Source organism: Esox lucius, chromosome 14 (genome assembly GCF_011004845.1).
Source record: "Esox lucius isolate fEsoLuc1 chromosome 14, fEsoLuc1.pri, whole genome shotgun sequence".
Classification (NCBI taxonomy): domain Eukaryota; kingdom Metazoa; phylum Chordata; class Actinopteri; order Esociformes; family Esocidae; genus Esox; species Esox lucius.
In genome coordinates, this window is record NC_047582.1 from 15,666,917 (window position 1) to 15,692,785 (window position 25,869).

Consider the following 25,869-nt stretch of genomic DNA (forward strand, 5'->3'; position numbering starts at 1 on the left):
ACTCTACTCATGAACATGTATTGTGAAAAATCTCAATGCTCATGGCCAGGACAATTCATTTTCCATTTTTGACGACCCAATGATTCAGTCTAGCAACACTTTGGTTCCTAATCAAAGGCTCTACCCTCCAGGTTACTTCAGTTAGCTTTTTTACACAAGAAAAACATGGATGACAAACGGATTACCTTTAAAAGGTATGAAATACAGTAAGACTAATATATTGAAAACATGTCCACATTAGCAGACATAGCTCCATGAGCTACCTGATGGGCTGTTGGCCCCTGTCCCAGAAGGTCTATTGTCTGGTTGTTATTTAATGCCTATCCTAACATACATACAACCAGTGTTGTATGTATGTATGACTCTGATCCTACAAAAACAGTATCCAGCCTCTCACAGATTTGGTCCAGTTTGTTCCGGCACCAATGTAGCACAGATCTATTGTCTACCACGCATTGTTTGTCTTTTTCGTACCATACATTGTGCTACTAAAACCTCATCAGGAGGTGCTGAGGCTACTGCACAGTAAGGGACTGCTGGAAAATAGAATGTGTCTATTCTGGCAGCCCCTTGCTGTAACTTTAGCAACGCCTGAGGAGATTTTTGAAAGTTTTAACTTTGTGTTGTCCACATCGTTAGCGCTATTAGCGCTTCATTTCCAAGAAAAAATTTCACTGAGTCAAGCTGCCGGAGCGGGCGAAAAGATATGCTCAGCAACCCCCCTTCGGTACCTTTATGCCCACTGGATCAATCTCCCTCTCGTGCCTTCATTAAAAACATTACGGTAATGAATTGTATTTTATACAAAAATACATATATGTACACTGCGTGCATAATTATAAGGCAAATCGTATTCACAATCAACTTTTGCTGAAGCAGCAACCACAGCCTCCCACATGCTGTACAAAGAGGTGTATTGTCTTCCCTGACTGTAAATCTCACGTTTGAGAAGGGTCCACAAGTTCTCAATAGGATTTAAGTCAGGAGGGGAAGGGGGCCAGGTCATTATTTGGGCATCTTTGAGGCTCTTGCTTGCTAGCCAACAGTGGAGTACTTGGATGCATGTGATGGAGCATTGTCCTGCATGAAGATCATGGCCTTCTTGAATGCTGAGGACTTCTTCCTGTACCACTGCTTGAAGAAAGTATCTTGCAGAAACTGGCAGCAGGTACCTCTCCTCCACCTTGCTGGTGCCTGACTCGAAGTGGTGCCCTGTGTCCTGTGTGTAATTACATACCTTAATAACAACCAGTTACACTATATTATTACACTGTAACAATGGGTTGTTACCCTCAGGTACAATACTTGTTACAGTGTAATTAAATGTGTAAGTACACTTTAATAAGGACACCTTAAAATGAAGTGTTAACGAATACTCACATGCCTAATAATTGTGAACTCAGCGTATATATATGCAAAATATCTTAATTCAACGATTGCTTCCTAAACATTGGTCATGTCTCATAATCTAGTAATTACTTTTACTAGATTATGAGTTTATCAGTAAGTCATCTATCCCTCCAGGCTTTGCACTAGGAACTTGTCAGATTTCTTCAGGGCCTTGTAAAAATGCTCCTGTGCCCCCTTCTTTATAACCATGCTCAGAAGAGCTACGTTCTTCTCTGTATTTGTGGTCTTGCTTTCAACCATCTCTCTTTCCTCCAAACTCAGAACCTCATCTTCCTCGAGAGCACACAGTATAGGACGAATGTTGCTAATCCTGGTCTCCAGAGCCGCCTTGTTCTTCTTTAGGAACTCTTGGGGTGAAGATGTTGCAGAAAGGCTGTTGCCTGGTGGTCCTGAAGATGATGGGACTGTAGAAGAACCCACGATCACAATAAATGAGTCTTGCCAAGTTGTAAGATGTAATGACATTAACAACAAAAATGTATGGAACCTAAAATACTGCTTAAGCGACATATTTATTACCTGTCTCTAACTTCTCCACAAGACTGATGAAATTCATCTTCGTCAGGACTGCACGTGTGATGTCCACAGCACCTGCAGCCTTGTATGTTGCTACCATCTGATCCACAGTTTCAATCCTGGAAGATTTCTCCAGTTTGCATTTTGGGATCGACGGACATTGTTCCAAGACAGGTAAGGTCAGGTGCCACTGAAATCTCTTCAGGTCAGCTGAGCCTAGATCCTCTAAAACTGCCAGCAGTTGTTCCTCGACAGAGGCCATTCTAGGTCACTAGAAAGAATTCAAGGACACAAATGGGAAACTATCGTTATTGCGTTTACATTTTTAGGTAACGTTTGCTTGAGGAACAATCAACTTGACGTCGTCATAGAAATTAAATGATCCATGAATACAGATGGGAACAGAACATTTACCCGTTTCCACTGAAATATTCCAAGTTGTATCCTGGAAAAGATTTATTGTAATCCTAATGCAAGGTGTAGCTTAATGGATACACATGCTGTGTGAAAACATAATGGTACGTTTGGATGGTTGTTATTGGCTTGATCTACAGTAATAATGGAATGAATAGTCTATAGTGCTCTCTAGGGGCCAATGAAGATCACAATAATCTACTTAATATTTGCATGTCTCTTGTCCATTGCACAGGCGCCAACCAATTTCTGCAATGGAGCGAACATCCAACAGGTTTGTAAAATGGGGTGAGGACAAAACACACCAGGACTGTCATTAGAAAAGTGAAATATACATTATTTTGTAAAGTTAGGCTACTAAGTTAATGCAGCTTCCTCTATTCAGAAAGTAAAATCAAACCGAAAGTAAAAGGCTACAAAAGACATCTGGCTGTCTACTCCCAACAAAAGACAATTCAACTTTTCCTTACCCTTTTTAAAAACCCATTTCATCAGAAAGCCACTGGTCACACCCACTATTAACACTTTTTTAAATTGTACTTATAGTATATAAAACCAATAAGAACATTCCAAACATACCTTGACGTTCTTGCCTGGTGTGTGTATGGTACTTTTATCTGTCAGGAATGGCGGTCAAAAACCACAAATCTTCCGTAAAAGCAGAAATTCATATCATTGGTTGAATCAATGAGAGGGCGGAGCTTCCATGTGAAACAGGATGAAGGTTGATTTTTGAACAAGATTAGTGCTTGTCCTTACCCTAATGCTACGGTTTTAGAATAAAACATTAATCAACTCAACCCAATCACATTCAATTCTGCTTTCAAGACATGTTTGAGTAAGTAAAACTCCAAAATCCAGGCCCCTGTGGACCAATTTGTTGCATAACTGAGAGTTGAGTGGATGTTAAATTTGAGTTCAGTCTGTCGTATTGATTTGTAAACTAATACATGTCCATTATACTTGTCCATTACATCTGGCCTAACCTAGGACAGTCATTTCATATTACAAAAGAAAAACTTCCCAGGTTGTAATGGAATGTTTAATTTATATGTTATACCCAAGTGCTTATAGAGTTGTGGCCCAAAATATTCACACCCTTGCACTATTTAAAGATATTTTTTTATTTTATCAACATTAAACATTTAACATTAAAACCATTAAATGGGATTTAGGCAGTACTGTATGTTTGGCTGTAACTAAGCTAACTTCCACAAGGTGGGAGCAAATGATTGAAATCCACTTTAAGTAGAACTTCCAGCTACAAACTGCTCCAGTCCTGCAATGTTGGAGGGGTTCTTTGCCAAAACACAGATTTCAGTTCCAGGATTAAGATTTGAACTCGTCACTGGCCACTTCAGAACAGTCCAGCATTTCTACTTTAATCATTCCTGAGTGCTCTTTGATGTGTATTTGGGTTTATTGTCCTCCAGGAAGCCTCACAACCTTCAACAAAGACCCAGTGTCTTTCAACACTGCGCACCAAGATGTCATTATTCCAGTAACACAGGCAGCAAAGCGACTCAGTAACAACCCCTAAAATCACCACAAAATGTGCAGAGCATAATTATGCAGTGCCCACTGCAATTACTGACACCCTATGTAAATACAAAAACATGTAATTGTTGTTCATCAGCTTGATCTTACAGTCAAAACATTACATGGATCCAACATTGAACTGCATGAAAAATGTTCAAGGAAATGTTTATCATGAAATAATTAATTTATTTAAAAAGGAATATTATACGTTCATCTGAGTCCTTAAGTGGTCATGTGTGACACCCTGTTTCATTGAGGTATAAATATAAGTTGATGCACAGGCTAAACTCCATTAAACAGGCATCAACATGGCATAGGCCAGAGGGCACACAAACGAAGACACAAAATTTTCCACGAATCAGGAAACGGTGATAAAAAGATAGCTAAACGCTTGAAAATCCCCATCCAGACTATTTGGGCAATAATTGAGGAATGTGGTTCAAGTTCAGTTGAATTCCCTTAAGCCATACTAAAGCCATTCCTGCAGAGGGAGTCATGGGCTCTCCAATAGAGAGACATGACTGGAGTTGAGTAAATCTGAATCATAAACTGCAGCATGACAAAGTTATCAAGTTTTAAATGTAGTATTTTTTCTCTGTTTTATGGCAATATATGGATGCACCCAAAAGGTGGACGTTGTTGTTTTTGCCCTAGTACCAACACACCTGATTAAAATGTCTCCCTACCACTTACACACTTGATTGACATAATCAACCTATCATCAAGTCTTTAATTGCAATAGAGTGTGTGAGTGCTAGGGCAAAAACAAAAACATGGTCATAATATTTTCAAAAAGTGTCAGTAATTATGTCTCACAGTAAGATCAAGTTGATAATTTTCTCCACAGTCATTTTGTTCATATTTCCCTAGGGTATCAATAATTCTAGAAGAGATTATATGTATATACACTGATGAGCCAACACATAATGACCAACTGCAACGATCTTTGGTAGGTGGCATGATGACAGGGGTCATTATGGGCAATCTGACTGGTCTGCGACTTTGCAGCCCCATACACAGCAGGGTGTGATGCACTGGGTGTTGTGACACATTCCTCCCGTAACCATCATTATCATTTTCTGTGACTTGTGCCACAGTAGACATTCAGATGGACAAGGACAGGCACAACACGGGGGAGGGGGAGGTGTCAGCACAGTGGCAGCTGAAATCGTCAGGTATCGTCTTGATCTGCAACACAACCAGGAGGATTTTGGACAAGGACAGCAATGGGTCTTTCAAGCCTGGTACTCCTCAGGTGTGGGCCAAGACCTCATGTCCTCCTAAGTTTAAAACGGCAGGAGACAGGAAAACTTCCTTAGATCTACAAGGATTTATAGTGGAGAAGGAGAACTGTCACTACTCCCCCAGCACAATAATATAGCAGCGTAAGACCTTGGAGCTGAGACAGGGGGGTCCAGTGACACTGTGGCCCTATCCGGGGGGAGGCCCCAGACAGGGCCCAACAGGCAGGAAATCAATCCACCCACATTGCCAGGCATCAACCAAAGGGACACCCACCAACCACAACCACCCTGAATGAGGGCCGAGTATTGCCAGCAGATTACAGCCCAATTGTACAAGTGCGCAACAGAGAGACAACAACAAGCCAGTTACTCCGCCGCCGAATGGCATTGGAGGGAGGGCATCCCAGTGGCGATGAGAGCCCACCTGGCAAGACAGCAAAGGTGGACAGTATCAAGCCTTTCTGGTCACCTTCACGCCCCTGGGCCAGACTACACTTAATTATAGACCATGCTGTAGAGATGAGTCTTTAGTAGACACTTGAAAGTTTGCACTGTGTTTGCATTTCTAACAATAATTGGCAAATCATTCCACAGTAGTGGAGCTTTATGAGAGAAGGCCCTGCCTCCGGCTGTTTGTTTATAAATTCTAGGTACAATTAAAAGCCTTGCATCTTGCGATTTAAGGTTACGTGTAGGTACGTATGGGTGGATCATTTCAGTGAGGTAAGTAGGAGCAAGTCCATGTATTGATTTATAGGTTAACAATAAAACCTTAAAATCATCCCTAACCCTAACAGGCAGCCAATGTAAAGAGGCTAGTACAGGAGTAATGTGTTCACATTCTTTTGTTTTAGTTAGGATTCTAGCAGCCGTGTGCAGCACTAATTAAAGTTTATTAATTGATTTATTAGGGTAACCGGAAAAAAGAGCATTGCAGTAATCTAGTCTGGAAGAAACGAAAGCATGGATTAGTTTCTGATAGAAAGTTAAGGATGTTTTCAAGATGAAAATAAGCAACTTTTGAGACATTTTATATGTTAATCAAAGGAGATGTCAGGGTCAAGTGTAACACTGAGGGGATATGACCATGCAGGGATATGACCATGCAGCCGTCGAGGTGCACAGTGAGATCTGCTAACAAAGCTCTTTGTTTCTTGGGTCCTAAAACAAGCATTTCTGTTTTTCTTGAGTTTAAAAGCAAGAAGTTCTCTGTCATCCACTTCCTAATATCTGAAACGCATGCTTCCAAAGTAGCTAATTATGGGGCTTCTCCATGCTTAATTGAAATATATAACTGTGTCATTAGCATAACAGTGAAAATTGACATTGTGATTTCGGATTACATCACCCAGAGGCAGCATGTACAGTGAGAACAATAATGGGCCCGGAACCAAGCCTTGAGGAACACCAAAGCATACCTTTGACTTGTCAGATTTAAACCAGGCAAGAACATGTCCACGTAGCCCAATATGGGTTTCCAGTTTCTCTAAGAGAAGAGAGTGATCAATAGTGTCAAAAGAACAAGCACAAGCACAAACACTAAGAACAAGCAGCAACAGAACGGATGCGGAACCTTTGTCTGAGGCCATTTGAAGGTCATTTGTTACCTTCACGAGTGCAGTCTCAGTACTATGATGGGATCTGAAACCGGACTGGAGCATTTCATAAATGTTATTTGTCTTCAGGAAGGCATTCAGATGTTGGGAAACACATTTTTGAGAGGACAATGTTCAACATTGGCTGACCTAGCACAGGAAATACACTCACCTAAAGGATTATTAGGAACACCATACTAATACTGTGTTTGACCCCCTTTCGCCTTCAGAACTGCCTTAATTCTACGTGGCATTGATTCAACAAGGTGCTGAAAGCATTCTTTAGAAATGTTGGCCTAAATTGATAGGATAGCATCTTACAGTTGATGGAGATTTGTGGGATGCACATCCAGGGCACGAAGCTCCCGTTCCACCACATCCCAAAGATGCTCTATTGGGTTGAGATCTGGTGACTGTGGGGGCCATTTCAGTACAGTGAACTCATTGTCATGTTCAAGAAACCAATTTGAAATGATTCAAGCTTTGTGACATGGTGCATTATCCTGCTGGAAGTAGCCATCAGAGGATGGGTACATGGTGGTCATAAAGGGATGGACATGGTCAGAAACAATGCTCAGGTAGGCCATGGCATTTAAACAATGCCCAATTGGCACTAAGGGGCCTAAAGTGTGCCAAGAAAACATCCCTCACACCATTACACCACCACCAGCCTGCACAGTGGTAACAAGGCATGATGGATCCATGTTCTCATTCTGTTTACGCCAAATTCTGACTCTACCATCTGAATGTCTCAACAGAAATCGAGACTCATCGGACCAGGCAACATTCTTCCAGTCTTCAACTGTCCAATTTTGCTCGTGCAAATTGTAGCCTCTTTTTCCTATTTGTAGTGGAGATGAGTGGTACCCGGTGGGGTATTCTGCTGTTGTAGCCCACCCGCCTCAAGGTGGTGCGTGTTGTGGCTTCACAAATGCTTTGCCGCATACCTCGGTTGTAACGAGTGGTTATTTCAGTCAAAGTTGCTTTCTATCAGCTTGAATCAGTCGGCCCATTCTCCTCTGACCTCTAGCATCAACAAGGCATTTTCGCCCACAGGACTGCCGCATACTGGATATTTTTCCCTTTTCACACTATTCTTTGTAAACCCTAGAAATGGTTGTGCGTGAAAATCCCAGTAACTGAGCAGATTGTGAAATACTCAGACCGGCCTGTCTGGCACCAACAACCATGCCACGCTCAAAATTGCTTAAATCACCTTTCTTTCCCATTCTGACATTCAGTTTGGAGTTCAGGAGATTGTCTTGACCAGGACCACACACCTAAATGCATTGAAGCAACTGCCATGTGATTGGTTGATTAGATAATTGCATTAATGAGAAATTGAACAGGTGTTCCTAATAATCCTTTAGGTGAGTGTATTTCACACACTGACAGGTGCCATGATAACGAGATTATCAGTGTTATTCACTTCACCTGTTAGTTAGTGGTCATAATGTTATGGCTGATCGGTATATAAACAAAGTCTACACACCCCTGTTAAAATGCCAGGTTTATGTGATGTAAAATAATGAGACAAAGATTAATCACATCAGAACCTTTAATGTGACCTATAACGTGAACAATTCATTTGAAAAAACAAACAGAAATCTTTAAAATCTTTAAACTCACAATAACCTGGTTGCATAAGTGTGCATACCTTAAACTAATACTTTGTTGAAGCACCTTTTGATATTATTACAGCAATCAGTCTTTTGGGGTTGGAGTCTATTAGCATGGCACTTCTTGAAGTGGCAATATTTTCCTACTCTTCTTTGCAAAAGCGCTCAAAATCTGTCAGATTGCGAGGACATCTCCTGTGCACAGCCCTCTTTAGATCACCCCACAGATGTTCAAATACTTTTTATATCCACTGTATATATTATACATTTCCTGTGATGTGTTTTTTTGCTTGTATAACATATAGCAATGAGAACATTAGAATAAACATTAAACATTAAATCAGTAGAAAGTAAGAATTTCAAGAATGTATTGTCCTAAAGGTATATCTTGTAAGATGGCTAGAACTGTAATAAAGACATTTTAAGAAATTGGGCAAGTTTACAGAAATACAGAATACCTAAAACATGGTGGAACATCCAAAAAGCTGCGTGTGATGAAACATTTCTAATAGTTACTTTCTTGAGAGACAAAAGTAAATCCCAGAAAATGCTCAACATCAGGAAATTATTTCTAGAAATGGTAGCCCTGTACCCATGCCACAACAACCAGACACTTTCTGACTATGGGAAATAATATGAGAACAGCTGGAGTAGCTGTATTTTCTGGGGTAATCCATATCTCTGTCAGGGCCAAAAAGTCAAGGGTCTGAAAGGTAGCATAGGTTGAAACAATCTCTGCCGGTTAACAGCAGGATGGCAATATATTCACATATACAATATACAATGCATTGTGAGAGAGGGGCTAGCCCCACATTCACGCTTAGCCTATGGCCTACTACTTTGAACTCAAATTGGCAGAATGCAGTCTGAAGCACCAAGGCAGGGACCAATGAACATAAAAATCCTAACACAAATGATATGCACTTTAGGAAGATGCTATATTCATAGATAATAAATTATAGGAAGTAATCTTTGAGAAATAAAAATAACATAATTGTGTGGCAGTTTCTTCTGTTGACAACAGGGGGTTTCCCTAATGACCAGTCGCCCCTGCATGTGAGAATAATATGTAATGTTATAAATAAAGACTGTTGCACCTTTAATTACAGTTAATACAATAACATTTATATGGTCAATTTATGAGCACTGGGGTCTTATTTCAATCCAATCGATACTTTCACCCTTGGTCAAAAATATTTGTTGCATATTTTGGACCATTGTATTGGCAATTTAAAACACCTATTTTAGACCATTATATTAGTAAATCCACACCTATATTTTACATTTTTTAAGTGAAATCCACACCCAGGCACCAGACCATGCCAAACAAACTTGCTAATTGATATCAAAAGGGACATTTTTATTTAAAATGATCAACCAAACTACCATTATTGGAAAATGTTATTGAAATTGTACAGAATACATTGTGTTTCATTGATTCATTGATAAAAATCATCAAAACTTTGAAAAACATAACAAAGGTTGAACAAGATAGCAATTTATGAAACAATATGCATTAAGTTTGATGTTTCTATAACCATTATTGAAAAAGATGTTAAAGGATTACAGTATAAATTTGAATATATTGGATTTATTGATTTCTAATAATTCAACAAAGACCTTTTTGAACATATTACATGTGAGAGAATATTTAGCATGTGCATTGTCGTGTCTACGACAAAAGCTGTTGATGAGAAAATTAATAATAGCTTGAAATGTTCGTCCACGTTATTTCCCCCCAGACAGGGGCGTGGTCAAAGAGCCGAAGTGATGCGTTGCTCCCGGTTCCTAGAGGAGTTGCCCAGTCCAGCCCCTGACTAGATTCACCAACACACTCTGCCAAGCGAGTGACTCTGCTCTTCTGATTTCAACCCTTTGTCCAGCAACACCACATCTACCGCGGCATTGCATAAGGTAAGCAACTCACTAAGATTCGACGGTGTGGACCGCCCCCTCTGAAGTGATTATGTTAATGAAATTATCGGTCTCATAGTCCTGGGTGGACTTGGAACGTTACTATTTCGGTTGGCCTGTAAGTTACGGTTTTTATTGTGAATACGCAATAATAAATCAGGCCTCTCCTACTACCGATGTTTCGCTGGTTTGACACGGTTCAATAACTCTCAATTCTGGCTATGCCTCCATGTTGATGTCCGTAGTTAGCCGAAATGTCAGCAAATTGGAGTTGAATGGACGTATTTATGCTAACGAAGAACATTATTTAAAGCGAGCTATGCCATAACTTGGTATGCATATTGACTGACTGAACATGTTTTAATGAAACCCGATGACATTTTGGAATGAAAAGATAAACAAAATGATCGATGATGCCGGATTCATATACATGCTCCATAAATGAAATTACAACCGTAAGACCAAGAGTTAGACAATATTGCCACCACCCTCTTTGTAAACTATAGTAAAACAACCTTTCAACTGAACTAGTTATAGGTCTTTACAAAAAATGGGTAGGCATGGGTGTGGCAGTCGAATGATACCAATGATTGTCTGTCCATCTATGCCTCATTTCAACAGCTGGGCATCCCCTGTGAATATATAAAATACCAACTCCAAACACTGGCCTTGCAATATTCCAAATAAAAGAAGTTGGTGTGTGTGTGTGTGTGTTTGTAAAAAAAGAGTGAGAGAAAAAAAGCACATGGCATGATTTCAGCAGTATGTGTGATTTTGTTCATACTCAGCTGTTAGAGGGCCAGGCCATGGTCAGCTGTCTACTGCCACAGATTACAGGACCTAATCTCAATGTGCCTCACTGCACCACCCTTATCCACTCCACTGTTTGATAGAACATTTACCTGTTATTTGTTTGTGTGCGGTTTTTTTTTCTCTCACATGCAAGACTAAACTTTATTGAGAGAGAAACCAAGCTGACGAAGAGGTTCAGCTATTCTTAAGATTGGACTTTGGACTCATTCCAACGCTGTGTACTTTTGACAACATTTGACAATTTCGGTCTATTTAATTGCATGCATGTCTTAAAAAAAGTGCAGTACACTAGTGCTTCCTGCCTGGCAATGTGAAACTGTGTAAACATTTGTCAGTGGGCTAGTGTGTAGAGGAAGTGAATTGGTTAAAGGAGCTAGACTAAATGGCTATCTGGGCGGGCAGCTGATATGCAGTCATTTGAGGGAGAGGCCTGAGTGGAGAATATGAGTCACTGCTGAATCTTCCACTAAACATTCAGGAATTTATCCCGCAAAAAGAGAATGTACACATTTTGAATCTCAGCAATAACACTTTGAACTCTGAGATCTTATCAATGAACAAATACAAGTGAATAGCGAAGTGATAAACTGGTTAATATTATTTAATCTGCTGTCATTGCAATGCAGTGGTTCGATCCAGCATCGCTCCTTTCTTTGGGTCTTAGTTTGAAGGTCTTGCAGCAGCCAGCCCTCCAAAAAATCACAAACTTTCCTCAGTTCATTTGAAGATGAAACTGTGACTAGTTTTTGGGGCTGGGCAGACCAGCAGCAAGTCTTCGTAAGGATTTTGGAATGACAGACTCACTTGTACGTAATTGTGGAGGAGGATTCTGAGGTTTTTAATTGGAGAGGTCTGATTTCTCTATGTGCCAATGAGACTGGGGCCAGGAGTCATGTGACCTGTTCTATTTATGTTTTCTCCTGGAAGTGTGCAGTCTACCTAGCAGATTATCATCAGAGATGTGTATGACGTGCTGAGGGCAGCTTGTCTTGAAAAAACATAGTAAATTGTTCTAGCATAGTCTTTTGAGGTACTGAAGACTGTGAGGCCCAGGAACACAAGTTTTTAGCTCTCCTCTAATGACAACTCCTCCCTTTACACAGAAATGATCAAATCATTACAGAGGAAGACACTGCTCTTTTTATTTAAATACAGTTGTTTCCATACCTTTCGATTACTATAAATATTGGTTTCATATAGTGTATACAGAACACTAGGAGAACACTGACAGCAGTTTCTTGTTCAGAAAGACAAGTTCCAGTTCAGATGATATCATATGTAAATCACTTAGCAGTGAGCTAGATCAGGGGGGCTTAATTGCCTTAGCAGACCAAACAGACTTCTCTTTCAGAATGGAGATCACAGATACAGGTCTTTGGTGTATGTAGAACCATATAATATCCCACTTAACCCTCACAACTTCACTGCACTTCAAACCCAAAAAGTCTAGACTTGAGAGTACATTTCCCATGATCAAGAAATGTCATTTAAGGCAAATGAGCTTAAGTCATTAACAACATAGAGAGCTGTGTCTATGGTTCCGGGAACTTTGGGCTGTTAGACGTGTAGTTCTCGGGTCTGTGGGTGTTGGACGTGTAGTTCTCGGGTCTGTTGGTGTTGGACGTGTAGTTCTCGGGTCTGTGGGTGTTGGACGTGTAGTTCTCGGGTCTGTTGGTGTTGGACGTGTAGTTCTCAGGTCTGTTGGTGTTGGACGTGTAGTTCTCGGGTCTGTTGGTGTTGGACGTGTAGTTCTCGGGTCTGTTGGTGTTGGACGTGTAGTTCTCGTGTCTGTTGGTGTTGGACGTGTAGTTCTCGGGTCTGTGGGTGTTGGACGTGTAGTTCTGGGGTCTTTGTGGTGTTAGACACTGTTACAGGTAACGAATGCTGTGATTTGTCTTTAAATCCCTGTAAGCTTGCTTTATGTTGGATTTGATCAGGTGTTTATGAAGTGGATTTATTGAAACAACAATTTATTGGTTGTTTATGGCCCATGGTTTGCACTCGGAAGCAGATTGTTCCTCCTATAAAATATGTAAAAGGACAGATACCCACGTTGACTAAAACGTCTTCGTATCAAACATGGGTTCTATTACCATGTAATTATGCCTGTTTGTAACAGTTTTTGAAATGAGTGACATGAATTACTGTATTTAATTTATTTGTGGTTGACAGGATAGACAAACTCAAACCAAGAGGCGTTACGAATACACATTCTCCCACCCCTTCCACTATGCTGCTCACAGGACCACTTATTAAAGTCTGACGTCAATCTGTTGAGAGTTCTGTACAGTACTGTGCAAAGGTCTTTGGTACCTGAAAGTCAAACTAAGGCCATTTATTTGGATAGTGTTTTAATTAAAAACATACTATCCAAATAAATGACTTTAGTCCGACTTAAGACTTTTGCTGTTTGTTTGTCATCATGCAATAAGGACATTGATTCAAGTTATGCTGTGTATATGATTGAAGAGATCCATTGCTAGTATGGCAGAGTATGTGGGTCTAGCCACTGTAAGCCAAAAAATAGACTGGAATTCTGTTCCTAACAAGGTCACAAGCAGATTGTTTCCATGGTTGTGGCCAGTGGGCTGTCAAGAAAAATGGTAATGGTTGCTAAGATGCTGAGGGTTAGTCACACAGTACATATTGAGGAGCCCCAAACCACAGTCTTTCTCTAAATAAGTTGGAGACTGAAGTCCACAGGCAGGCAAGTGGCCTCGGTGCATAGAACACTGTGTTTACGCTCTAGAACACTAACTCATTTAGTAGCACCAACCAGCTTAGAGTGTCTGGAATGTTATGTATGAATCACATGTATTCAGTGTACTATGTTATGTGAATGCAGTCCTGTAGCTTTAGTTACAATACTTTTTATTTTTATTTGATTTATGTTGCGTGTTGGAAAACTGATCTTGATTTGTTCACTACTCATTCCTTGATCAGTTATTGTTTACAAAACCTAATCAAATACAGATGTTTAATGCATTTCTCAACACTTACCCTGTTTGGGTCTTATAAAAATTTTTTGAGCACTTACAGAACATTCAGACTTGTTTTCTGTGGTTGCTATAGTGACTTACAAATAGGATGGGAGGAAGGGGTTCTACAAGTTAGACCTTAACAGGATATGCCACTAATATCTCAAATGTTTCAACATGCCAAAATGAACTAAAGTAGTCAATTCTAGCCTTATCAAACTGAGTACAGGACCCCACTTAAAACCTTTAATTTTCTATTGCTTAATTGTGTGTATGCATTGCACTGTATTTCATGTTTTCTAACAGTGATATCTGACTTGTCAAATGATAAATGTCAATTTCTGACCTATTTTGAACTGTGTTCTTCCTTGTGTTTACAAGTTTGGCCGTTAAAAGCATAAATACCTAGACAGTTAACTGTTCACACATTAACTGTTCTGACTGGTTAAGGTTAGGGCTATCTATTGGCATAAACACATTAATAATTATGTTGTTTAACATCAAGTATGCTACAGCCTTGCACTAGATCCTTCAGCTGCGAGAGCTCTATATACAGAGTGAAGACAGTGAAGTAGAATTCTGTCTTTATTGCTTGCCGGAATGCATTCCCTCTGGGCTTTTTTTTATTTTTTGCATCCTTGCCAAATAAAGGGGGTAGATTAAATAATGGAAACACCACACGGAAAAGGACTGTTACTTTGAAATGAACTTGATCATAATAACAAACACAACAGCAGAGGTCACGTTAGTTTGATTGACAATTATCAATACATATGTGTCAGCTATGAAGACAGTTAGCAATTGTTGACAATTAGCGAGTTTTCAAACTGCAGGGACATCCGTCACTAAAATTGCAAAATGATTCAATATGTCAAGATATAACAGTCGAACAAATCATGACAGCATTTGCTGAACATGGACAAACTGTATCAGCAAAGTGGTCGCAACCAACAGGGATGGACAGATGTATTGGCAAATGCCCCAAAAGCACAGCATAGAAAATTAACACAGAATTGAATCAGCACCTCTGTGAACCAGTCTCAACAAAAACTATATACTCTGAGCTTCACCAAACTGGAATTTATGTCAGGGCTGCCATTCAGAGGCCTATTTTATCCAAGTCACAATGCACAAAGATGCATAATTTGGTGTAACAAGCCAAAAAACCTAGACCTCTGCACAGTGGAAAAAAAGGTTTCACCCTATTTCCTTCATTGGGTAGGGTTTACATTTGGAGAAAGGCAAAGGATGCCTTCAGCTAACAATGTCTGATGCCAACTGTTAAATGTAGCAGGGTACCTGAAATGGTGTGGGCAGCCATCTTGTGGGAGTCAATGAGTCGGATGATTGCTGTGCATTTTCATAGAACGTCCAAGGAATGTGGCCATTCGACAGGACCAGGTGCACCCTCTGGTGCAAACACTGTTCCCTCATGATGCTCCAATATTCTACAATGATAATGCACCCGTACACACTGCTAAACACTTTCAAGAGAGGATTTATGCAAACCATGATGACGTCAAACATCAATGACCTCCCCAGTCACAAGATCCGAACATCATTGAAACGTTATGGGAATATCGGGGCACAGAGTGTGAAATAGACTTCCTCCTCCTTCATCCCTTTAAAGAACTGGATGTTTTTCTTGTAGAATAGTGCAATGTCCCATTAAACACGTTTTTGGAATTGTTTGAGAAGAAAGTTTGGTGCTGTTCTTAAGGCACAATGTTGCGCTACTCCTTATTTGATATTAATATATATTTAGGTGTTATTATTTTGCCCGCCCATTGTAGGTTACCATTCAATATTAATTAACCTTGATAAGCGTCTCATATACCAGTGTAAATGAGCAGATGCTTACCCTGTGGTGGCACCATTTCCTGGGCCGCCTGTTCCAAACTGAGTCACAGCTCTTCCTCATTCTGTTCCGAGAGATGAAGAAACCACAACAACACGGTACCACCATTGAGTCACTAGATCACACGAATAACTCATTTGTTATTATATCCATAGCAACAGCTCTGAAGGGTGGAAGGAGTGTTTCCTTTCTGAAAACTGTCTACAACTATGACTTCTCTTTTTTCTTTTACTAGTGGCACAATTCAATTAAACTGGTTTTCTTTTAGTATGTAGCTCTCCCATTTGTCAAATTAACACTCAGACTGGTCTTGGGTCATGTATAAAGAAAAACAGAACTACAGCTGGAGAAAATTAAAGACACTGTGTAAACACACCTTCTGTGGGTATGAATTATTTCCAGTTAAGATCTCTAGATTTGAAGGGATCAAGGTCATTTTTTCCTTCTCTTAAAACCTCACCCATCTTCTTCTAACCCTGCCTCTCCCTGTTTCTCTTTGTCTCTGGGTGTGGGTCCGTGGCAGTATGGTGTACCATCCGGAGTTTGAGAAAGCTGGCCAACAGGCAGGCCTGCAGGTATGGAGGATTGAGAAGTTTGACCTGGTGGCTGTGCCAGAGAACCTGTATGGAAGCTTCTACACAGGCGATGCCTACCTCATACTCAACACCATCAAGCAACGGTCTGGGAACCTCCAGTATGACCTGCACTTCTGGCTTGGTAAGGACAGAATCACCAACTGGATGGGTTACATTTGAAAACCTGATGGATTTGATTAAACTCATAAAAGTATCATTATTAAAACCAATATATGGTGTGTACTGGTACTACTGTTTGGCTCTGTGGCAATATTTTGGATAATTCTGAATCAATGGTTGATGTAAACATAGTCATGGCCAAAAGTATTGGCACCCTTGCGCTTTATTCAAATGATGCCACGGATCCTCTAGAACAGTGTTTTTCAACCCTCCTCCTCGAGGCACACCCCCCTGCATGTTTTAGATCTTTCCCTGCTCTTTCACACCTGATTCAAATGATCAGCTCATTATCAAGTCCTTGATGGGCTACATCAGGTATGTTTTGGCTGAGAGAGATCTAAAACATGCAGGGCGGTGTGCCTCGAGAAGCAGGGTTGAAAAACACTGCTCTCTGAAAATTTTGACATTTAAAAACCCTGGACGGGGCCACTAGAGAGAACTTCAGGACAGATCGCGGTGTAGGATTCTTTGAATGGTGGAGAAAGCAAATACATCAACTGCCTCACAGATTCAAGCTGACCTTCAGACACAAGTTACGACAATTTAACTCTCACCAACTACATTTGAATCCATCACCAACTCTGTGAAAGCGGGTTGTATGGTAGGAAACCAAGTGCTGAGAGACATAGGAAAGCCTGACTGCAATTTGCCAAAACAAACCTAAACAAGCCAAGATTCTTCTAGGAAAATCTTCCGTAGACAGATGAGACCAAATGAGAGCTTTTTGGTAAAGCATATTCATCTCTGTTTACTGTCATTAAGCTGAATCAATTTGAAAGGGAGGAATACATTGCCTGTACAGAGGAGCAGGAAGCTCATATGGCTGTAGGAAACATAATTTCCGGTATTTTGCCCAAAGGCTCAATTTCCACTTATTTCTAGAGGCATGGTAAGTTAATTATTAAGCAAGTGCAAAATTGCCAATACTTTTGGTCATAACTATAGGCAGTGCTGAGTCAGGCCCATTTATTTGTATTGATCATGACTGCTTTTAGGCAGCCTGTTAGATAGAACCTTAGAGGAATGTAATGGGAAAGTAACAGAGCGATGAAAACTTTGTTCACTCAGTGTCCATTGGATATTGCTCTAAGAAACATTGAATCTAGTAGACTACCAACCATTGAAGGTTGGGCCTCCATTGACAAGTCAAGGGAGAAAAACGCTGTGATTCAGAGTGCCTAGCCTCTAGTGTACCTCTGGTGCCTAGCCTCTAGTGTACCTCTGGTGCCTAGCCTCTAGTGTACCTCTGGTGCCTAGCCTCTAGTGTACCACTGGTGCCTAGCCTCTAGTGTACCTCTGGTGCCTAGCCTCTAGTGTACCTCTGGTGCCTAGCCTCTGGTATACCTCTGGTGCCTAGCCTCTGGTGTACCTCTGGTGCCTAGCCTCTGGTGTACCTCTGGTGCCTAGCCTCTGGTGTACCTCTGGTGCCTAGCCTCTGGTGTACCTCTGGTGCCTAGCCTCTGGTGCACCTCTGGTGCCTAGCCTCTGGTGCACCTCTGGTGCCTAGCCTCTGGTGCACCTCTGGTGCCTAGCCTCTGGTGCACCTCTGGTGCCTAGCCTCTGGTGCACCTCTGGTGCCTAGCCTCTGGTGTACCTCTGGTGCCTAGCCTCTGGTGTACCTCTGGTGCCTAGCCTCTGGTGTACCTCTGGTGCCTAGCCTCTGGTGTACCTCTGGTGCCTAGCCTCTAATGGTCCTCTTCTCCAGGGGACTTCTGCACTCAGGATGAGAGTGGTGCAGCAGCCATCTTCACTGTGCAGATGGATGACTACTTGGGGGGAAAACCCATCCAGTACCGTGAGGTCCAGGGTTTTGAGTCCAAAGCATTCCTTGGGTACTTCAAGGCTGGACTGAAGTATATGGTAAGGAGATGTTGTTTAAAATTAACAACTTTGAAGATTCAAAGTGATTGGTACACAAACTGTAGTATTGCATGTTTGTTCTTAATTCTCACTATGTTGTTTTCGGGTGCCATGTCACAAGAATGTCATTGTGCAGGATGACGCTGTGTTGTTCGGGGCATTTGACAAATAAACCTTGAAACTTGAACTCAGTAGATGCAGTAGTCTCAGCATTTTCTTAGTATCCCCTTGACAAATGTGAATTGTTTGAAGGAAATAACACCCATAAGGGTGAATGGCTCCATCATAATTGTGACCATATCTGTGGTCACTGTTTTAGAAAGGAGGTGTGGCGTCCGGGTTCAAACATGTGGTCACCAACGAGGTGGTTATGCAGCGAGTGCTTCAGGTCAAAGGTCGGCGAGTTGTCAGGGCGACGGAGGTGCCTGTCAGCTGGGACAGCTTCAACCAGGGAGACTGCTTCATCCTGGATCTGGGCAGTGTGAGTTACCATCATACTGATGGAGCCTGTATTTTCATATACGACATAGAGACAACAAACATTGGAGACTTATTTGACTACTAAAACCGAAAACATGCACATAGTAGCTTTCATGTCTTGCTTACAATGGAAATACTCTAATAAAGGTATTCAATAGAGAACATACCGGTCTGTTGTGTGTGTCCTCCTGCAGGAAATCTATCAGTGGTGTGGCTCCCTGAGCAACCGCTTTGAGAAACTGAAGGCCACTCAGGTTGCCAAGGGTATCCGTGACAACGAGCGCAGTGGGCGAGCACGTGTGTATGTGTGCAACGAGGGAGCAGAGAGAGAGAAGATGATTGAGGTGAGATCAAACACAGCTGAAGAACACAACTCCCTCCCTTCAGCTCTCTGTAAATTGTTAATATTTACTATTGTGTATGGAAAAGCTGTCTTTGCTGCATGTCTTTAGGTTCTAGGAGATAAACCAGACCTGCCTGAAGGATCTTCTGATGACTTCAAAGCAGACGCCTCCAACAGGAAGATGGCCAAACTGTATAAGGTGAGAGAACAGGGAAATCATGAGGAGATTTCACACACAACTGATGCCAAAGAGTTGAACATCTCTCGTCTTCTACAAATTCTCCTCTGTCTCCCAGGTGTCGAATGCCAGTGGAGATATGGCCATGTCCATGGTAGCTGCAGAGAACCCATTCTCCCAGAGTGCACTGGAGTCCAGCGACTGCTTCATCCTGGATCATGGCTCCGATGGCAAGATCTTCGTCTGGAAAGGTCAGTTGAAGACACCCGGTCTCAAAGACGTCTTTAACCAGCTCCTTTTTCATGGTTAGAAACACTCGCCACCAATTCAGCTAGTCAATGAAAGCACAGTTGCCAGTCTTGCTTGAATTTGGTATGGCTGCTTTCATGTCGATTTGGACACATATATGGCATTATAAACCACATCTAGTGAAACATTGTCTTGAACAGTGATAAACTTCAACAGGGAGCATATGACTGGAACAGGAAGACTTTTTATCCTCTTTCTAAAACAATTGTACTCTGTTATTAACCACGCTTACAGTTTATTTATTTGATATTATATAATTAATTTTTTTAAATTTGTCATACTAGATTTAGTTGTACTAGATTTAGCCAGCAGCAAATTCCATAAACAATTAAAACATTATACTAAAACAAAATCTGACATTTGAAAAATACTGTCAACATTTGTTTTAAAAGCACTGACATCAGTTTTACATTTCACATTTTCTGGATGTTGTTTTCAGGCAGCAAACAGATTTAACAGAAAATAAAGACAAAAGCCTGGTAAAAAACATTTTAGACACTGGAACTCTATAATTTCCATTCTGTGGAAAAAGTCTTCTCTAACACCTTACTGTAGTGAATATTGTAGAATAGACCATCCAAAATATTGTTTAAACCAGAGCAAAGTTATGATGGTAACATAGCAAACAAGCAAGTTTATTTATATAGTAGCAAACAAGCAAGTTTATTTATATAGCACAATTCATACATAGAAGCAAAGAAAATAATTAGAATACAATAGCATAAAAACAAATACTCAAATGAAAAAATCAAAACAACATAGACGTTATGTCTATTTTACAAAGACATATTAGTCTATTATTTTCATATTAATTGAAATTCATGTCAACCGGGGACTTGACACAAACCACTCTTCATTTTTATAGCCATTTACATTTAATCAGCTTGTATCAAGTAGATTTAGCTTTTTGTGACCTGCAGAAAGAAATTGGAAAAATAACTAGAAAATATTTGATATTATACAATACCTGACTGGTTGGTTCACATTTTGAAGCTAATAAAACTGTTTGTACCAGTTAATTTAAGTGAGAGACTTGTCCTGTCAACAGAACTCTGTACTGTATTATTGGATATACTGTGTCAAATAACAAACATTCATTTTTGAATATAAGGTTGATATTGAAAAGACACTGAACGATAAAAAATTAAAAAAAAAAAGAATCCTATTGGTCTTGTCAACTGAATTTCATAACCTAACCAAAGCGCATTTTCACCACAGAGTCATCACTTTGGGTGACACTCAACTTGCTCAATCCAAGTTGTTGAATCGACTGTCTGTATGACTCACACACTCTAACTTAGGCAAAGAAGCAAATATGGAGGAGCGTAAAGCAGCTATGAAGGCAGCAGACGAATTCATTAAGAAGATGGGATACCCCAAACACACTCAGGTACAGATCCTGCCTGAGATGGGAGAGACGCCGCTCTTCAAACAGTTCTTCAAAAACTGGCATGACAAGGACCAGACTGAGGGCTTGGGTGTGGCCTACATCTCCAACAGCATCGCCAAGATCCAGAAGGTGCCATTCGATGCCGCCACGCTGCACGACTCCTCCGCCATGTCCGCCCAGCACGGTATGGTGGACAGCGGACAGGGAGAGAAGCAGGTGGGTGGAGGACGCGAGCGGCACAGTGTACAGCACAGTGTACAGCACAGTGTACAGCACAGTGTACAGCAATCCTTCCCAGTACTTGTATTACTATGAGTACCTGTCGAATATATGTAGCAGGACTATTTAAGCAATGAGGCTTGACGCGGTGTGGTACATGACAAATATACCACGGCTAAGAGCTGTTCTTAAAGACGACGCATCGCGGAGTGCCTGGTTACAGCGGTTATCTGTGGTATATTGGCCATATGTCACAAACCCCCAGAGGCCTTATTGTGATTGTAAACCGTTACCAACACGATTAGAGCAGTGAAAAGGGATTTGATGTAATTCCCGTGGTACGCGGTCTCATAAACCACAGGTGTCAACCAATCAGCATTCAAACTACCCGGTCTATAATACACAGTCATGCACATTCTGTTAGTTTGGTGTCGACTGAGAGGCTGATGTGTCAGGGTTTTTTCATAGCTGCTCTGTGTATATGTACAGCTCTGCCGTACACCTGCGGTCACTTCATGCATGTTTCTGTTCAGATCTGGCGCATCGAGGGATCTGACAAGGTGGAAGTGGACCCGTCCACACACGGCCAGTTCTATGGTGGAGACAGTTATATCATCCTCTATAACTACCAACACGGCGGACGCCAAGGACACATCATCTACATGTGGTAAGAGAGAGGCACTGGACTACGACTAAAACAATAGACAGGAACAATCAGAGGAGGCATTCTAACCGCACTCTCTACCAGGCAGGGAAGTGACTCCTCCAAGGATGAAGTTGGTGCCTCAGCCATCTTGGGCGTCCAGCTGGACGATGAGCTTGGTGGTGGGCCTGTGCAGGTAATGTGTGTTTGTCAATTGGTGTGAATGGAAGAAACAAGTTTCTTTTTTCCATGGCAGATTCAACTCATCCCGTCTAGTGCAATGCTTCCTTACCACGTCGTTCCGCGTGCCCACCCTCTTCCTCCTCATTGCTTCCTGTCCTTCATCTCCTGCCTTTGATTTTTCAGGTTGCTGGTGCTCCTATAACAACCCAGGTACTCCCCTCTAAGCATGGTGGTTCAGAGCCGTGGCATGGGAGTGGCTCAGTGTGTGGAAATGATTCAAATCAACAGGGGCACCAAACAGGATATCCCTGTTCAACTCCCATTGTAATCAGTGGCGTAGTCATCCAAGCTAGGACATGCCACGGCTCTTTACACATGTTCAGTTCCGTGCCCCAGGAATGTCTGCAACCATCTGTCTGTGCTTGTCTGTGTTTCACCAGTCTATAATCCAGCCTGAAAACCTGTCCTGCACTGTGTAGTTATGTTATTGATATTGTTATGATGCATGTCATTAACCATGATCCTTGATGGGTGGAGAAACCCAACAGGGACCACTAGAGGAACTCCATGCATGGAAATCCGTGAAAATATGCAAGCACAATGTCTGGGATTGTAACTTCACTTTATACACCTTTTCATTACAAAGAAGTAGACTTCTTAATTTACAATATGCACCAAATATATCTGGTCCTTCATGCAGCGGTCTCTAACTTTGAAATAATCAAAATACTCGAACAAGTCTTTGTGCCATCCATGCGGTCCCAAGATGTTAGAAACGCTGTTTAGAGAAGTGCTGACTCGATCAAAAAAACAGACCCCCACAGTCAGTTCGTCCGAGTCAGGAGGAGAGAAAGGCCCCTTTAGTGCAGGCAGATGACAAGGCAAGCTGGTTGCATTCGGTAAACAGGAAAACCCTCTGTCAGGCAGCCAGATGCACAGCACACTGGGAGGGAAGTGTTGAGAACACCATGGAACCCAAGACCGTTTTGTATGAATACAGGCAGAAAGTGCTTCTTCAACAGAACACCCCATCACCCTTGAAAGTGATGTCGTGGTGGGTAGATAAACCTTGTCCTGTCTGCTTTTCAAGCGTTCCCAGAAGTCTGGCAATGTTGCACCTCTTGAGTCTAAACCTCTGTGATAAAACACTTGGCTCTATAAAGTGTTTTCCTGCCTTGTCGTCATTCAAAGCTCTCTGCTGTCACCCTGTGGTAGATTTTTACATATAAAGAATGCGTTTGTAAAAATTATATAAAATGATTCAGGACAGTTACTGTCTGTTATTGTAAACATTCACTGCATTTAGTTTTTGTTCTCATTTGTTGTGTCACTGCACACAGTATATATTTAAAAAAAAAAGGGGGGGGGGGTGTTACCATGATTTACATGTCCAACCACTCGTTCAACTGTTTTCCTCTGTGATCCAGGTGAGGGTGGTCCAGGGCAAGGAGCCAGCCCACCTCATGAGTCTTTTCGAGGGCCAGCCCATGGTGGTGTACAGGGGAGGTACGTCCAGAGACGGCGGCCAGTCCGCCCCAGCGGAAACGCGTCTCTTCCAGGTGCGCTCCAACTCGGCGGGGAACACCAGAGCTGTCGAGGTGAGTGACACGGTGACGGTGCCTCTGTGTTACCTGAATGAGTTCTGCTGCTGTATAACCGATGACGTGACCCTCTTGGTTGCCTTGCGGCCGCCTCTAGGTCGACGCCGTGTCCTCCAACCTGAACTCCAACGACGCCTTCCTTCTGGTGACTCCCGGAGCCTCCTTTGTGTGGGTGGGCCAGGGGGCCAGTGACACGGAAAGGAACGGCACCCAGCAGCTGTGTAACATCCTGGGGGTGTCGGCCTCCGATCTGGCTGAGGGCGGAGAGACCGGTACGTGCGTTGTGCCCTGGCCTTTTCTTTGCTCTGTGCCTGGCTTTGGCAATTAAGGGCCCTGTGTGTCTTTGCAGATGACTTCTGGCAGGCCCTGGGAGGGAAGGCTGCGTACCGGACATCCTCCAGACTCAGAAGCAAGGACAAGATGGATGCCCATCCGCCCAGGCTTTTCGCCTGCTCCAACAAGACCGGCAACTTCATTGTGAGTCGGGTGTTTGTAGTCGTTTGTGGTTGAACCTTTAACCCTGGTCTTTCTAATGCTCCCGGTTGTCTCCACCTAGATTGAGGAGGTGCCTGGGGAGATGACCCAAGAGGATCTGGCCACTGATGACGTGATGATCCTGGACACATGGGATCAGGTCAGTAATGAGCACGACCTTTTCAGAGATCTCTATGATGTGTGTGTGAAGGTAGTAACTGTGGATAACCGCTGGATTACTGTCCTCTCCTAGGTGTTTGTCTGGATTGGGAATGAAGCCCACGAAGAGGAGAAGACCGAGGCCATGACCTCTGGTAAGTAAACAATGTAGATTGAAATAATGAACTGCTGCTATATTAATACAATTATTCATGAAACATTGTGACCGGTCAAATAGAGAATGTATGGAAGCTACCCATGCCTCTTCGACTGACTGCATTGCTAATACCTACAGTACTTCCTGTCATGCTTCCTATAGCTCCTTAATTTGAATGCCCTCCTCTCCTAGCTGTGCGCTACATTGAGACAGATCCTGCAAACCGTGACCGAAGGACACCCATCGTGAAGGTGAAGCAGGGCTTTGAGCCCCCCACGTTCACTGGCTGGTTCCTGGGCTGGGATCACGAGTACTGGGCCAGCGACCCCCTGGACAGGGCCATGGCTGAGCTGGAGCAGTGAACGCTTACTGACCTTTCACCCCGACACTCCTGGCTCTACCGCACACACTGAGCAGCTCCAGACGTAAGACCGTCAAATGGTTGAACCCTCTGTAACCCGCCATTCTCCTGACCTCTGAACCAATGGGAGAAGGATGCTTTTCGGAACTATCATTTTTTGTGTCAAGAGAGTTTTCGGTTTGAATATATTGCTTTGGTTAGAGTAGAACAGGTTTTCATGGGCCTGTATAGCTGATACAGAGCAATGGTGCACTATTTTAAAGTCAGATCAACAGGAGACTTTATTCGCTTTTATTCATATGCAAATGAGTGACCATAAACAAGGGCTTTATAGAAACACATGCTTAGGTCAGGCTGGGTACCAGTTACAATCTGCATGGACTTTTATATATTTTGTGACATATTTTATACTTTTATTTCAAAAAAAATGAATAGTGAAAAACAAAGCCTAATAGTGGTTTTAGATTTCAAACAATCTAAAACCAGTAAACTAAACCCTTAGGTGTGTGCAGTGAAGTCACACTGGCTGATGTTATGACATCTTCAATACTGCCTTAATGTGTGATACCTTAGAGGAACTAAGGGAGTGTACCCAGCCAGTGTATTTAAGTCAGTATATACAGGGGTAGGGGAACCCTTCATTAGAACCTCCCATTCTAGGCGGACCATTCCTGTCCTTGCTGTGGTCAGTACTCGCTTGTGTCTGTCAGCAGCCTCTGCAGTACATTTCCTCACAGAGGAATCAAAAGCTTTGCTGCTAGAACTATCCAGAGCCAAATGTAACAGGTTCCTTAATTTTCCAAAGGCCTTACTATTGTTCCAATAAAACCTCTTCAATCACTGTCAATGTGTGTTCA

At 42.0% G+C, this 25,869-nt stretch overlaps 2 protein-coding genes across 4 annotated transcripts; one reads left to right on the top strand and one right to left on the bottom strand.

Annotated features, from left to right (window-relative positions):
- Positions 1-1,074: 1,074 nt before the first annotated feature.
- On the bottom strand, positions 1,075-2,984 carry LOC105024180 (apoptosis-associated speck-like protein containing a CARD). Of its 2 annotated transcripts, none has more exons than XM_010893949.3 (3): positions 2,920-2,984; positions 1,930-2,197; positions 1,075-1,814 (listed from the first exon to the last, which is right to left on the bottom strand). In XM_010893949.3, exons 2-3 carry the CDS (start codon positions 2,186-2,188, stop codon positions 1,513-1,515), a joined length of 561 nt encoding a protein of 186 aa, XP_010892251.1. In that variant the 5' UTR covers positions 2,189-2,197; positions 2,920-2,984; the 3' UTR covers positions 1,075-1,512. The 2 variants fall into 2 exon arrangements, with proteins under 2 accessions (XP_010892251.1, XP_010892252.1); XM_010893950.5 differs by lacking the exon at positions 2,920-2,984 and adding an exon at positions 2,341-2,421.
- Positions 2,985-10,129: 7,145 nt separating this feature from the next.
- On the top strand, positions 10,130-25,859 carry gsna (gelsolin a). Of its 2 annotated transcripts, XM_010893952.5 has the most exons (17): positions 10,130-10,251; positions 16,424-16,617; positions 18,361-18,515; positions 18,835-18,996; positions 19,190-19,339; positions 19,448-19,537; positions 19,635-19,767; positions 21,127-21,431; positions 21,968-22,101; positions 22,183-22,273; positions 22,444-22,470; positions 23,688-23,858; positions 23,959-24,133; positions 24,211-24,338; positions 24,418-24,495; positions 24,589-24,649; positions 24,844-25,859. In XM_010893952.5, the coding sequence occupies exons 2-17, from the start codon at positions 16,425-16,427 to the stop codon at positions 25,011-25,013; spliced, it is 2,223 nt and encodes a 740-aa protein (XP_010892254.1). In that variant the 5' UTR covers positions 10,130-10,251; position 16,424; the 3' UTR covers positions 25,014-25,859. The 2 variants fall into 2 exon arrangements, with proteins under 2 accessions (XP_010892254.1, XP_010892255.1); XM_010893953.5 differs by lacking the exon at positions 22,444-22,470.
- Positions 25,860-25,869: the final 10 nt, after the last annotated feature.